Consider the following 15129-nt stretch of genomic DNA (forward strand, 5'->3'; position numbering starts at 1 on the left):
CTTAGTTTGCTTAATTCAGTATCTTGGTAGGTTTTTGGAAAAATTTGTTGAGAAGGAGAATGTATGATTAACATTGCATTTTTTACCCCGAAGACTGAATTTGTCTCTGAATTATTGCTCCGTATAAAATAAACATCTACTAAATAGTAGTTACATGTGAAATGGCAAAAGCCACACATCCTAAGGTGAATAGCTTCATGGTTGGGTTTCTTGAGAAATACTACTTCTAAGTGTTAAGGTACTCAAAGTTCAGTCCTGTAACTTCTCTAGGTATACTTTATTTTTAGGAGATCTCACACAATCTCATGATTTCAAAAACAAATATATTTTCAAATATCTTTGACATTTTAGTAAGATGAGCAAAACCATTGCTATGTGAATAATTAAAATGAAAATGTAAGCTATAAGAAACATCTCCAGAATTTATCTCTCAATCCCAGAATTGTATACTAGTCTCCAATTAGCAAATCTAATAGGCAAATTTAACATGTCTAAAGCTCAACTCTTAGTCCCCTGTCCTCAGACCAAATGCCACAGTCATCCTTGACCCCATATTTCTTTCATAACTCATATCCAATCTGTCAGCAAACCTTGTTGACTCACTTCAAAATATTAGAATTTTGTCACTTCTCAACTCCACCACTGCTCCCTGGAACAAGCCAGTCTGTTCTCCACTTGGGCTAGTGAAACAGCCTCCTAACCGCTTTTTCTTCTATTTCTCATTCCTCTCTACCCCATTCCACCCAATCCCCAGTCTATTCTCTCAGAGCAGCAAGAATGATCATTTAAAATTTTAAGTCAGATCATGTTACTTTGACCTGTTTAATACCTGCAATGGCTCCCAATCACAAGAATAGAATTGAGAGTGTTGGTGGTGAATACATGGCCTACATGATTTGGTGCCTACATGCCAGCCTGACTTCATCTCTTATGCTATCTCCTCACTTTGCAGTAGGTGTACTGGCCTTCCTGCTGCTTTTGGAACACACTGATTAAGCTCCTCTGCTGGAGACTGCACTTGCTGTTGCCTTTGCTCAGAATATTTTCCCCAGATATTTAAATGTCTTACTCCTCTACTTCCTTGGGGCCATTGTTACCTGATCAGAGATGCTTTCCCTGATACTAGATCTAAACTAACCATTCCCCATCATTCATCTATTCCCTTACTCTTCTTTACTCTCTTCATAGCACATATTAATACCCGCTATTGTGTTACGTAACTACTTATGAATGTGTTTATTCTCTGTCTCCCTTCAGCAGAATGAGGCTCACTGCCATATCCTCCAGGCACAGTGCAGGCACACTAACTATTTTGTTGAATAAATGAATGGTGGAGTCCAATATTGTTTTTTGTTTGTTTCTGGGTGGTAAGTAGCTATCTAAAAACTGGAAGAAAGTAATATTTAATATTAGTCTCAGTGTGTGGCCTTTTCCTAGTTGTATTTGAGTTCATATTTTTTTCCTGGATTAGAACATTTAGCTACAGCTGGTTTTATTTGACATGTAAATCTCTTTGCTTTGTTATGCCATCTGCACGGTCCAGAGGGCTGGTAGAGTTGGGGAGGGATCTACATGTGCTTTGTTATTGTCCCTCAATAGCTTCAAGTAATAGCTCATGTTAGCAGTGGTTGTTAACCTAATAAACAAACAAAACCCTGAATTATATTTAAAAAGGTATTGGTCATTTTATACTTTTTGTGTCATTTGTGGTGAGGACTGTAATTTGTTGAATTGTGTCCCCTGTCCCATTCATATGTTGAAGCCCTGGTCCTCAGTACCTCAGAATGTGACTGCATTTGAAAATAAGACCTTTAAAGAGGTAACTGAGTTAAAATGGGGTCCTTAGGGTGGGCCCTAATCCAAAATGACTGGTGTCTCTAGAAGAGGAAATTAGAACATGGAGAAACATCAGGGACACATGCACAGAGAGAAAGGCCATGTCAGAAAAAGAAAGTGGCTATCTGCAAGCCAGTGAGAGAGACCTCAGGCCCTGCTGACACCCTGATCTTGGAATGCTAGCCTCCAGAATTGTGAGAAAATAAATTTCTGTGTGTTAAGCCACCTGCTCTGTGGTACTTTATGGCAGCCCTAATACATGGATTAAAAAATGAAAATCTGTAATAAAAATTATGTGCCTACCCTTTTTATTTGTAGTTTAAAAATGAACCATGTAACTAAAAAATATCTACTTGATTCTAGATCACTTTGAACTGATCAAACCCTCAATAAGCTATATTAATGGAGACTTATTTATTCAGAATTTATGAAAATTTGCTTTTCCATGATCCCTAGACATGGGAAGTGATAGAATCTCTCACATTAAGGAATTCCTTTTGATGAGAACTACCATGTGCTATCACTAAATTTAATTTTGGCCTAACTAGTAGGTCTTGGTCTCTTTGTAATTGTATACAAGTCACTCGACATTGTGGCTCTTGGTTTAAGGTTTCTAAGATATAGAGTTTCATTCATGTTTCACTATGTCAACCACCCTTTATTATTTATAGTGTGCTAGCTCTTGGTGTTCAGGATGACTCAAGCCCCTGCTCCTGTGGAGTTTATGGTGAAGCTGAGGAGGCAGTCCGTTAACAGCTAATTAGAAAACACTGATGAGTGGTGTGAGAGGTACATACGAGGGGAGAGAGTTGTTCCAGGTGGAGGTTGCCAAACATTCCCTGTTCTGGGCCTAACAGGTAGTTTGTGGTCACTCTGTGAATGGAAGATGAGAGTGAAAATTTAGTCAGAAGTGAGATCAGAAATTGCTTTATAAGTTATGTTTTAGATTTTATCTTGTAGGTGATAGGGAGCCATTGGAGAATTTTAAGCTGGTACAAGTGTGTCAGATTAGTATTGCAGAGCGATGGCTCTAATGAGAGTAGAGAATGGGTGTGGAAACATGATGTGGGCATCTACTTTTCATAATGATAAAGTAGAAGATGGTGCTGAGATTGAAGCTTCGGGAGGCCCTCTGTTTCCATGTCATGGAGCGTGGCTTGGAAGGAATGTATGTTAGGGCAGTCATCCAGAGGCAGCTATAAGAAGCAATGGCTGTGGGCTGGAGAGGAGGTGACAGAAACCAAGGTTTTTAAAGAGACAATATAAAGAACCTGGAGACAAGGATGAGTGAGGGAACAGCTCAGAGGACCTTTGGGTTTCATCCTCAGGTTAGATGTGTCAGTCCTGAGGTAGGAAATAAGATGAGGAGAGGAAGGCTGGTGGAAGAAGGCTTCCACTTTAGGCATGCTGTGTGAACTGTCTATTGACTATTGAATAAAATATTAACTCTTTCTTTGTGTTTTAACACTATATATAAGCTACAGCCTATTTCCTAGTCTCATTTCTTGCCCAAATTTGTTTTTATCCCACACTTTGCTAAACAACTATCTGCTACTCTCAAAAATAATTTCCATCTCTGCCCCTTTGCAAATGGTTCCTTTCACCTGGCTCTCCTTCCCTTCTGTCTCTCCTGGCAGAAAACTATTGTCCTTAAAGGCTGTTCTTGGAAGTCGTACTTAATTTTTGTGAATGTTTGCAATCCCTTTAGGACTTTCTTTGTACTTATAAGTGTAAGCAGTTATTTTGCCTTTTATATACAGCTAATTGTATCTCTCTTCCCATACTGGGAGTTTACTTATCTTTATTTTCTAAGTGTCTAAGGTATTGTTTTTGAACATATGTGTTCAATAAATGTTTATTGGCCCGAGATGAACTAAAAGAAGATTGTAGTTGGTTTTGGGGAAGTGTTGAATGTTAATTGAGGGGTATGCTTTTGCTGGGTTCCCAACACTTCAATCTCCTTGTACTTTTGTTCATACAGTGAAGGTTGTTTTTGGTAGGGAATAAGGAACAGTTGAAATTATCAATGACTTGAAGGGACACCCCCTCCTCTCCACCTCCGCACCATGTAAGACTAAATGATACCTTTTATTTTAAAGGGATCACTGGTTTTACTTATCTATAGGCAACTTTATTTTCCTACCCTTTTAATTTCTTTCAGTACTCTTTGAAATTTAAGCTAATTAACATGGCTTAAATGTCTTATATTTTATTATACATGTTAAGATTAACTCTAGGAAGCAAAAGTAGCCATGAAGGCTCCTGTGAGCTATTGGAGGAAGGTTAAAATTTAAAATGTTTTAGCTAATAAACAAGAAGAGAGATGGTTGTTAACATGGCCCTTTTATATTATAATGATAGAATTAAAAAAAGAATGGGAAAGAACATGATTATAAAATATAAATGTGTCATTCAAGTTGGCATTAGAGAAGACGTTCCATAAAGCTAACGTTAGTCTGAGATACAAAGCAGTTGTTGCACTGATGCAATCACAACCTCACACCATGTTCTGCAATGCTCCTATTGTGCACTAGTGTTACTCTATACAGTGACAGTTGATGGCTTGGTTCACTAAATGTGTCAATTTAATTTTTGGTGTCTCTAAAGCATCTAGAGAAGCACACCTGAATCAGGAAAGATTAGAAAACCCCTTTTAGGGGTACTCTAAATTTTATTATATAAATATTATATACCATTAAAAATATACCTGGTTTTATGGAATTTTCAACATGCAGAATTAACAAAGTAGGGAAATTTTTCTTTTCATATTGTTAGGTAGCTAGTCAGACATGAACGACAGGTGAACAAAGGAATAGGGGCCCAGCTCTGTAACCATAGAAACTTCCCTTGAAGACCTTCCTCAAGGACCTCCCAGAAGTACCTCTCTTTTAGGGTTATAAATTACCCAAATCCTAGAGCACAAAGGCCATAAAAGCTGCTGTCCTAAACCAGCTACAAACGCATGCGCAGAAAGTACTGCCCCTAACTTCAGCCTCATTATACCATCATTATAATCTCATGACTAAGCCTGGAAATTCATGAATCTAATTATAAGAGACTGAATTCTGGGTAAGCACATGCATACTAGGCAATTACAGAGCAGCCAGGTGTCAGTCGAGGTGGCCTCACTTGTCAGTCACCTAGGAATGTCTTTAGGACCACCCCATCACAGCCCCCAAATATAACGCAGAGAGACCTCTCCCATCCCCAATGTTAAAGCTTTCCATCTTCCTTGGTTGTAACCAGTACTCACTTCTTAGGGGTACATAACCTCTTTTCCACTTGGCCAGCTGGTTTTAGGCTTGACCTGTCTTCTACCTCATAATGTGCTTTTAATAAACAAATATTTCTCATGTTCACTGAGTTGAAATTCATTTCTTAGGTAGTGAAAAGAACTTAGAGGTGTGTGTGTTACCAGAACTCCAATCGCTCCAGTGGTAACAATATTACTTAAAGTCTCTAATTTGGGCCATTTCATGAGGAACTCATTCTTGTCTGTGATGAAGATGTTTCTGTGGTCTAGCACAGATTTACAAACTAAGGAAAAGTGAGAAAACCCAAGTTCTTTAAGAGCTGCAAGCCTGGTGTTGAAGGGGTTCCACAATGTAAGGGGCTCCCCAAGGTCTGAGAAAAACAGACAGGTTGTGCCTCAGTGACAGAAAGATTGGCAAGACCCTACATTAGAATCATCTTTGCTGTAAATTCCAACTAAAGTTTTTGTGTCCCTTATAAAAATGTAACTGATTTTGTATTGCTAAAGAGACAGGAATTGTTTTACATTAACTTGAAAGCTCATTTTACTGGTTGCTGATATTCCTTCAAGAGATGGGAGACTTTTTAAAATAACATATGCACCCCTCAACCCTTGGTGAGAATCATTTTTTATCACTGCTAGGAGTCATTAGATACTATAGGTGAATTGGGGTTCAAAAAAGTTTATTCCCCTCTCAAAGGATTACCAAGCCATATTTACTTTCTGAAATAAAATAAGTCATTGAAAACTTTACTTGACTTTAGTTTAATCAGTAATAACTAACCATATCGAAGCATTTTAAAAGAAGACACTGACATAAATGATTTATAAAAGTGAATAATTTGTAAGTTGCAATTGCATTTTTTTTTTTTTATTTTATGGAAGCACAGTGTTATACAACGTTCTTTTCACATTTCTTTCTTCTCCAGCATTTTTATAGGGAATAAAGCATTTCTGGAATGCTCATTTAAATTTCAAAACACAAGCTATTCTATGGAAAACATTTGGAGCATGGAGGATCTGAACAATACTAGAGGAATGTTCAGTGGGAAGCATCATGAATTGTGGCACTTAAAATACATTCTGAAGGAACATTTTAGATAATGATCTTATTCTTCATTTTAAACAAAGGTTTTAAACAAGGTGCTATAATTTGTCTTGATCTGGACAAGTATCTTTTAACTCAATATATAAATTTGAAAATAGTGAGATATTTGCTTTTTGGAGTATGTGAATACCTATGTAATAAATCAGACTTACTATCATCTTTACATAATGCATGATAAAGACTTTTGTCACTATTTGGCTGCTTGTAAAACATATAGAATATGCTTTTTTTAGCTGCCTTCATCACATTCAGCATGGGGGACCCCAAGAGCAAGATAAGATTAGACCCAGAGAGAATGCCTTTGACACGGACCCCATAACACATTTTCTATATCCATATGGGAATGAACTAGGAAATACACATTAAGTGCCAACCAATATTTGTGTCAGGTTATGCATTTTGCAAGACATTTTACATTATTTAACCCTTACATAGTCTTATAGGATAATATGGTTGACCTCATTTTCCAAGAGAGGAAACAAAGGCTTGCTGCAATGCATTTCACTCTGGGTTGTGAACATGAGAATAAAGTACATTAGAATAAAACAGAGGGTATGTTGGATAAGGGGAGAAGGATAAAAGGGCAGACAAAAATTGTTTTCATCCACATATTTCTCCCATAACTTGTAAGTTCTTTCTTAGCTCTTAACTAAAAAATTGGGTCCAAATATCCAAATAAACAAATATTTAATGCTCTATAAACAAGCAAAATCTTCAGAGGCTGCAGAGCAGGAAGGGTTATGTTTATATATGTGTTTGTTTTCAGTGAAGTGGTACATAATTTTTATAAGACTAAGCTATTTGATGACATGCAGAGGTCTAACTCGATAGGAGTTTCAGGTCTTCTAATTTAAATACCGGATACAAGTTTATTTTTTTTCTTCCTCTATGATAGTGATCTTCAAGTTTTGCATATGGACATGTTAACAAATTTCGTTATTGGGATCCAAGGTATAATCAGAAATGAATATTTTTTACAATGTAATTTGGTATGAGGTTTTGTTTCCAAATATAAATACTTAATTTCTGTCTCTGAATAATGCTCTTATCATGAGTTTATTCTTATTTTAAATGTATTTACAAAATTAATACATGTTCATTATTAACATAGGCAATTCAAAATATACACATTAAAAAGTCCTATTTAACTTCTCCTTTCATTAAGCCATTTATATAATATTTATTAAAATCTACTTTGTGCATTATTCTAGGTGCTGGGGAACAAAACACATTTCATGCTTTCATGGGGTTTACATTTTAGTATTGGAAGCATGAAATAAACATATAATCATAATAAATGTCAAGCTCTGCACATGTTTTGAAGAACTATTAGGTAGATGAGAGGACAGAATGGAAGAGGGTGGGGATGGGACAGTCAGGAAGGCCTCTTCATTGAGGACTTTGAGTGTGATCTGTTTGTTTGAGATAGCAGCTGAGTTAGGGGAGAGTGTAGGAGATGGGCAAGAGAGGTTACAAAGGGCCAGAAATGTAGGTTATAATAAATATTTGGTCTTTGTCCTACTGAGGTAACTGCTTTATATGTTTCAGAGTAGCCCTCCCCCCCAATATTGGTAATCTCTATTCTTAGCCAGAATAGATTAATATTTACTGACTTAATTATATTTATTTTTGCTTCCTTCTTAATGTAGATTGCTAGCTACAAAGTGATATAAATTTTATAATTTGATATTTTTGAGATATATAATTTTCTATTCTCATTGGTGACTGCTTTATCAAGGTTTTGTATTCTTTCTTCATATGAAGTTTCTTTAATTAAAACAACACACACACGTTCATGCACAGACTGTCTTCTAAAACATCGTTCCAATAGTAAAACTCGATGAGATTTAATCTTTAGGGCCCGCTTATACTCCGTTACTCCCTTCCTAACTTTAGCTGGGAACTCTGTGGTAGCAGATAATATCGCTCTTGGTGCCTCAACTTGACTTTTGGGGATGTACCAATAGTACCTGGAATGGTCATGTTGCTATGATATACTTCAATTTATTTTGGGCTGTAATATCCCAGGACTATGTTCTCTTAAAATGCGTCTAGTGAGTGACTTCTATTTTTCCAATTTTAGGTTACTACACTTGTCAATTGTCCCCAGAATCCTTCCAACAGGAAAAAAGGACGTTCAAAAAGAGCCAGAGTCCTTCTAGCTTCTGTGGAGGAAGCAACTTGGAATTTATTAGACAAAGGACAGAAGATTGCCCAGGAAGCCACAGTTTTAAAGGAAGAGCTTACTGCTACACTTGAGGAGGTTCGCAAAGAAAGTGAGTATTCTCGTCCTGGTAAGGAACAAACTGCATATCCTTAGTGTTAGTTACTGAATGAGATTTGTGAGTCTTTTGCTTTTGTTGACCTGAATTTATTAGTTCTTGTACAGCTCTGAGGAGCTAGCTGTGGGAGGCAGAGTGGCTCATTAAACAGCTCCAAGGCTCAGAGACCTACCCCTGGTTCTTTCTGTTAGTTGTTCAGGCCTTCCAGGCAGCATCTTCCTCTCACCATGTCATAGTTTATCCATAATAAAGAGAAGTGTACCTTTTTTTTTTTTTGTCATAGAATATAATGAGAAGGGGCTAATGAAGCTGAAGACGTATATTCTCATACATACGTAAATTATAAAGTTCCTGGTAAACAGTTGGAGATAGAAGTTTCTGACTACCACAGAAGTACATTTTTTATTTTTTAGTTTTCTGGAGGTTTAAGTTTCCTGAACTTAAAAAAAATGCTTTGCACAAACTATGCATAACTCGTTGCTATGTTAATCATACATAATAAAAGTGTATATTTCACCTTCTGATAACTTATGCTACTACAGTAATTTTCTAGTGAATGTAAGTCTCATTTGCAAGTTATTTAAAAAAAACTGCTTAAAGCATGTGTACAATGATATAGGACAGGGATATTTATCACATTTGTAGTTACAAACGTATGGAAGCTACATAAATGGGTATAACTAATGGAACATCTAAATAAATAAATCATGGTACATATAAAAAAATAAAAAAACTTGCTCATTATTCTTTGGTCAAGAGAATGAGTTTCTATATCAGCTTGCTTCAAGGAGCTATTTTGAGGAGATAAGTAAACTTAAATTTTCCTGTTCCTCTTTATAGAAGAGACTTGAGGGTATTCAAATATTTCCCTCCTACTCCCAACATAACTTTAAGAAAATCAGTAAATCGTTGCTAATTAAATAATTAAAATGAATACACTAGCCAAAACAAACTTTAGGTCTAATACAGGGGAATTATTTGTTATATACTTTACATGTGATTTATATTTTATAGGGATTCTTTGGGCAATATATACAAATTTATTTTCGAGATAATTTGAAATGAATTTGTCATTCCTCCCTGCTGCCTTAGAACCACTCTTTGTCCTGTCTTTTCTGCCCTGGTACCATCATCCACTTAGTCACTAAGACAGTTTAAATTCTTTGTTCTCATTCCATCCTCTCTTCCAATTAGTCTTAAGTTAAAAAAATTCTATCTCCTTTCATCTCTCAGATCTGTTCCTTCTTCTTCACATTGTTTCCTGAATTCAGGATTACTACATTAGCCTTGTTCCATACTAAATATAAAATATATGTTTTAAAAATGAAAATATACTCATTTTACTTCCCTGATTAAAATTCATTTTTGTAGCTTTTGAAGGATTAGAAGGATTAGAGGCATTGTCTTTCTGGACAAAGTTCAAACATTTAAACCTAGCTCCCACAGCATTTCATAATTCAGCTTCTACCATTATCTCTCTTCTCATTTCCTGATTCTGTCCTCCTCTCAAACTTTCCTCCAAACAAGAACTCTCAGTATCTCGAATGGTTCATTTTGCTTTACATCTCTATACCTCTGTTAGCAGAGCTCTTCTCTTCGCCTGTATTGCTCTTCTCACTCAGCCAATTCTTACTCAGCAGCAAAGCTCAGCCTGAGTCCTCTTGTCCGGGAAGTGTTTACTGAACCCTTTGGTGCTAAATTAGATGCTCCTCTTCTGTGTCCCAACAGACTCTGAGCATCTCTCATAGGACTTACCGCCTCATACACCAAATATTGATTTACTTGTTCAGTAAATTTAGACTCTTAAATCCTTGAGGGCGGCAAGTACCAGTTTCTTTTTTTATCAGCAATCCTTGATATATAACAAACATCTGATAAATGTTATAAGTAAACAAAAATTGATGCATCATTTTGTCACTTTATATTATAAAATTTTATAATGGTTTTAGTTTTGGTGTTATGAAACATTATCTCTCATAGTTTTGGTTTCTTTGCTGAATCTTTGGTTTGGAATACAAACCCTATTCTGGTATTCTTTCAGAAAATGTGATAGATTTAATAGCATAGTTTTCATAAACCACTGGATAATAAATGTGTAAGACATTGGTCATTCTTAGAAGGGAACAATAATTACAATAACTCATGAAATGGTATTTTATAAAAGTCAGTCAACTCTTTTAGCTCAATAAAAATAAGTTATTTTAAAGAGAGGTTCTCAAAGAGAAATCTGTTTAGGTTCCAGGATTATACAGTATATTCTCTAACTGTGTTCTATTATAATGTATGAAATATATATATGCATACATATGCATATATATATATGGCATATGGTGTATATACAACAAATACATTCTGTTAAAAATCACCAAGTGCTTTATACTGTAATTCTTTTTGACAAACTGCCAAATTGAGCCACTGCCACTTGAGTGCAGAAAGAAAGTGAAGCTGTGAATCTTTCTGGAATTTGAGGAATGGCCAATGCTTATCCTATGGATAGCAGAGATAGTGATTGTGAGAGCACCATTTCAAAAACTTGGAAGGAATTTTAACTCAGTGGAGAACTTGAAGTTTCAAGAGAAAGAATTTAGATTCAAGCAACTCCGTATGATACTAGAAATGTATTTTAAATAGTTTTCTGCTTTGGGTTTTGCTTTTTTCTAAAGGGCTTTGTCCAGTGGCATAATGTGAAGGCCTAATGAAGAGCAAATAATAAGTTTAAAGTATTTGGAAAAGAGAAAAGATGTATGAAGTAGAGGATATTTATGTATTTATATATCTGATTTTTCAGGAAGAATTTGAGACTTAGAAATTTTTTTCTAGTAAAGACATAATGTAATTTATATAGCTTACATTCCGTTTTATTGTTTTGCTGTCTTTACTTAGAAACTTGAAGTGATAAATAATGTTGGCATTGGTTACTTAAAGATCTTGCTTGTGGAAGATGGGACCTGGAAGGTTTTAGGGGGGGATGGTGCAAAGAAAGGTGATATGTGGGTGGAACTGTAGAGATCCAGCAAAGGTAGTTCACATAGTGATTATTTATGGTCACTCATGATCTTATAGTTTACCCTTATGCTTAACATCTATACCATGGCAAAATATTACATCTGGTATTTTATTTAAATAGTTTTAGAATATTCACATAACAATGATCTAAGAATTGGCTGGATTACATGTTTTGTCTATAGTATATGTACCCTTTCTTGACTGAATTACTTTTGCACCTTTTTTGCAACCAATTGACTATATATCTGTGTGAATCTGCTTCGGAACTCTTTTCTGTTCCATGAATTCACCTGTTTATTCTTACACCAATAACACATTGTTTTGAGTACCGTATTTCATAGTAAGTATTGAAATATAAATTATTTTGATTTGGCCAATCCAAATTCTATGTTCCTTGCATTTCCACAAAAATGCAAGGAACATAGAATTTGGATTGGCCAAATCAAAATAATTTTTATTTCAGCTTCTCAGTTTTTGCAAGAAAGCTGTTGGGATTTTGGTTGGGATTAAATTAGATCTATTGATCAATTTGTGCTGAACTGACTTTTTTTTTTGGTATTTCTATTGGCTATCTATCTATCTATCTATCTATCTATCTATCTATTTATTTATTTATTATGGTGACATTGGTTAACGAAATCCAGTAAGTTTCAGGTGTACAATTTGAACTGACATTTTAATAGTAACAAATCTTCTGATTCAAAAACAGTGAATTTGTTTTTTATGTTATTGTAAATGATATTTTCACGCATTTTAATTTTAAATCTATCTGCAAATTAATGATGTTTATACTTATTCAGTCATTTTGAAGTTATTCTAGTGAACTTTTCACTTTAGTTGCTATACATTTTAGTTCTTGAATTTTCATTTGTTTTTAAAAAATAGTTATATTTCTATGGAAATACAAACAGAAATAGTTTTTATTTAAGTTCTTTCCAAATTCTAATTCTCTGCTGAAATTTCTATCTTTCTGTTATTTTTAGTGACATCTCAATTATAGTTGATTTGTGTATCTGATATGTTCAACATGTGGCTCTCCTGTAAGTTTGTTTCTATTGTCTGTTTTTTGTTCTGTTTTTTCAAGTATCTGATCTTGTCTCCTAGTATCTTGGATAATTTTTGGTTGGATTCTGGGCATTATGTATGAAAAATTATAGAATTAATTTTTAAAGGTTGTTTTATTTATGACTAGCCCTTACTCTTGGATGTAGCACCTCGGAAGTCTCAGTTGAAAGTCTGGAATGTTTAACAGGACATTTACTCCTAGGAAGACTCAGAACTTTAATTTTATCTCCCTAACTTTTTGGAAGTGGGAAAAATTCTTTGCCCAGCTTCTCATTCTCACAGTTGACACATTCTTTTGGCTTCTCTCTTATTCTATCTCTATACCATTTGGTTTGTCATAATCATATACAAAACCTCCATGTAGATTTAGTATATAAATCTAAACAAAAATTAAAAACTCAGTTAAAAATAAAGGTGAATATTTTTAAGGCATTGGGTGTAGAACAGGATTTATTAAATATGAAGCAAAAATCTATAAAGAAAAGATCAATGCATTTTATAGCAAAATTAAGAACTTTCAATCAAAACAGCATGGTACTGGCATAAAAACAGACACATAGATCAATGGAACAGGATAGAGAGACCCCAAATAAACCCATGCCTGTATGGTCAATTAATTTATGTCCGAGTAGGGAAGAATGTACAATGGAGTAAAGACAGTCTTCAATAAAATGTGCTCGGAAAACTGGCAGTTACAAAATAGTCATGGAGACGTAAAGTATAGCATAGGGATTGTAGTCAATAACATTATAATAACTATGTATGGCTCCAGGTGGGTAGTAGACTTATTACGGGGATAACGTCATAAATTACATAAATCTCTAATGACTCTGCTGTACACTTAAATATTGAATGTCAACTGTAATTGAAAAATTAAAAAAAATTTAAGAACTTTCTTTTATCAAAAAAGTTTCTAAAGTAAATGAAAGAACATTGGTATAAACACAAGGATTAATAAAAATGCATAACTCTCAGAAATGAATAAGGAAAACAAAGGAATAATGGGTGTAAAAAGAATTTTATAGAATAAACTTCAATAAAATGTAAAGAAATGTCAACCTCATTAGTAATCAAGAATATGCAAATGAGATACCATTTTATACAATTCAGTTGGCAAAAATGAAAAAGTCTGACATATTAGAAAGATTTTGAAGTAACAGGGTCTTTTATACATTGCTTGTGGGAGTGTAAATTGGTACAGCTATTTGAACAACAGTTTTGGTATGTGACTTGTCAAACACCAAAGTTGCATTTACATATTGGTATGCTTCTGGGCTAGAATCAGTTATATTTCTGGTGTGTAGAAATGAAATTGACTTTTTCACATTGGTACTTGAGGTTCTATCTCTGAAATGAAACATTTGGATGGTAATTTTAAAAAGAAGGAAACATTTAAGACACACAAACACACATAGACTGTTTCTTTGGGATCTCTTATGATGTTAAGATTATGGTACTTTATTTGGCTTATGTGAGAAACAAATTTTACAAAAGTGACGTGATGCAGTATATGACATTTGCTGTTCATACATGAAATTGCAAGGAACAGAATTATAACATATGTATACATATGCGTATATGTATATATATGAACATGTATATGTACATACTATGTATTAATAAACATTTAGGTATATATATTATTCAGTTTTCTTCTTCTAAAGATGCTACTTTTTCCTATGTAGAAAGATTATATGGTTATATATAGTCTATTGTGGTGGCTGGGATAACTCTACTTTAAGGTTTTTGTTAACATCATGAGTTGTCTTTCATAATAAATTTTTGGGCCAAATAGTAAACGAAGATATTTAGTTTTGCTGTTTGGAAAAAAAAATAACTAATGATCTAGGTTTAGTGAAGTCTTAAAGATTTGTCAGTCAAATTTAAAGTTGTAAAGGAAACTTGGTTGAAATTTACTTTGAATGTGTCTTAGGAGTACTACTGTGCGATCCCTACGGAGGGTAGGGTTCTCAACTATCCAGGCTTTAGCTTTTGCCTTCAGCTAGTTGAAAAAGTTTTAGATGGAATTAAAGATTTGAATTACAACCAGAAAAAAAGACAGTCTTTTGTGTTTTCATCAATATCTTGATTAAAAAAAACCAGAATAGGACTAACATTATGTGGAGTATTAAATTTGGCTCAGAGTTTGTTCTAATCTCAAATAAAATATGGGCTTACTATGAGAGAGTAGGATTTTGGAAAATAAGTGAATAGTCACTATTTTACTGTGGTATCATTATGAGGGAGAGGAGAGGATTACAAAAACCATATTTAAACTCTTTTCTCATGTCCTTTCTCTATGCATTTGCAAATAATTTAAGTGTCTAATATTTACTTATTTTGGTTAAATATTTATAAATATAGTTGGTAATTTGGGCCCTGGGAATATGGAAATAAGACATACCCCTAGGTATTAATAGTCTACTGAGAGAAATACACACATAAACAGATGTAACAGTCAGATAAATGCCATTATGATGTTATGTCAAAAAGCCTGTGGAAACATATGAAGGAGCAATGAAATAGTGTGTTTCTGTCTTCCTTTTTCTTTTTTTTTCTTTTCTTTTCTTTACCATTAA

The 15129-nt window shown here is 34.4% G+C and overlaps 1 protein-coding gene across 2 annotated transcripts in view; it reads left to right on the top strand.

Moving 5' to 3' along the window:
* The window catches only part of CTNNA3 (catenin alpha 3), a 1378877-nt gene that overhangs the window by 52197 nt on the left and 1311551 nt on the right, over positions 1-15129 (top strand). For both annotated transcript variants that reach the window (XM_006915590.2, XM_006915591.2), the window contains exon 3: positions 8281-8473. In XM_006915590.2, coding sequence (XP_006915652.1) covers positions 8281-8473 — 193 coding nt within the window. The remainder of the gene's footprint in view (positions 1-8280; positions 8474-15129) is intronic.

This window comes from Pteropus alecto, unplaced genomic scaffold, assembly GCF_000325575.1.
Source record: "Pteropus alecto unplaced genomic scaffold, ASM32557v1 scaffold155, whole genome shotgun sequence".
In the NCBI taxonomy this organism is placed as follows: Eukaryota; Metazoa; Chordata; class Mammalia; order Chiroptera; family Pteropodidae; genus Pteropus; species Pteropus alecto.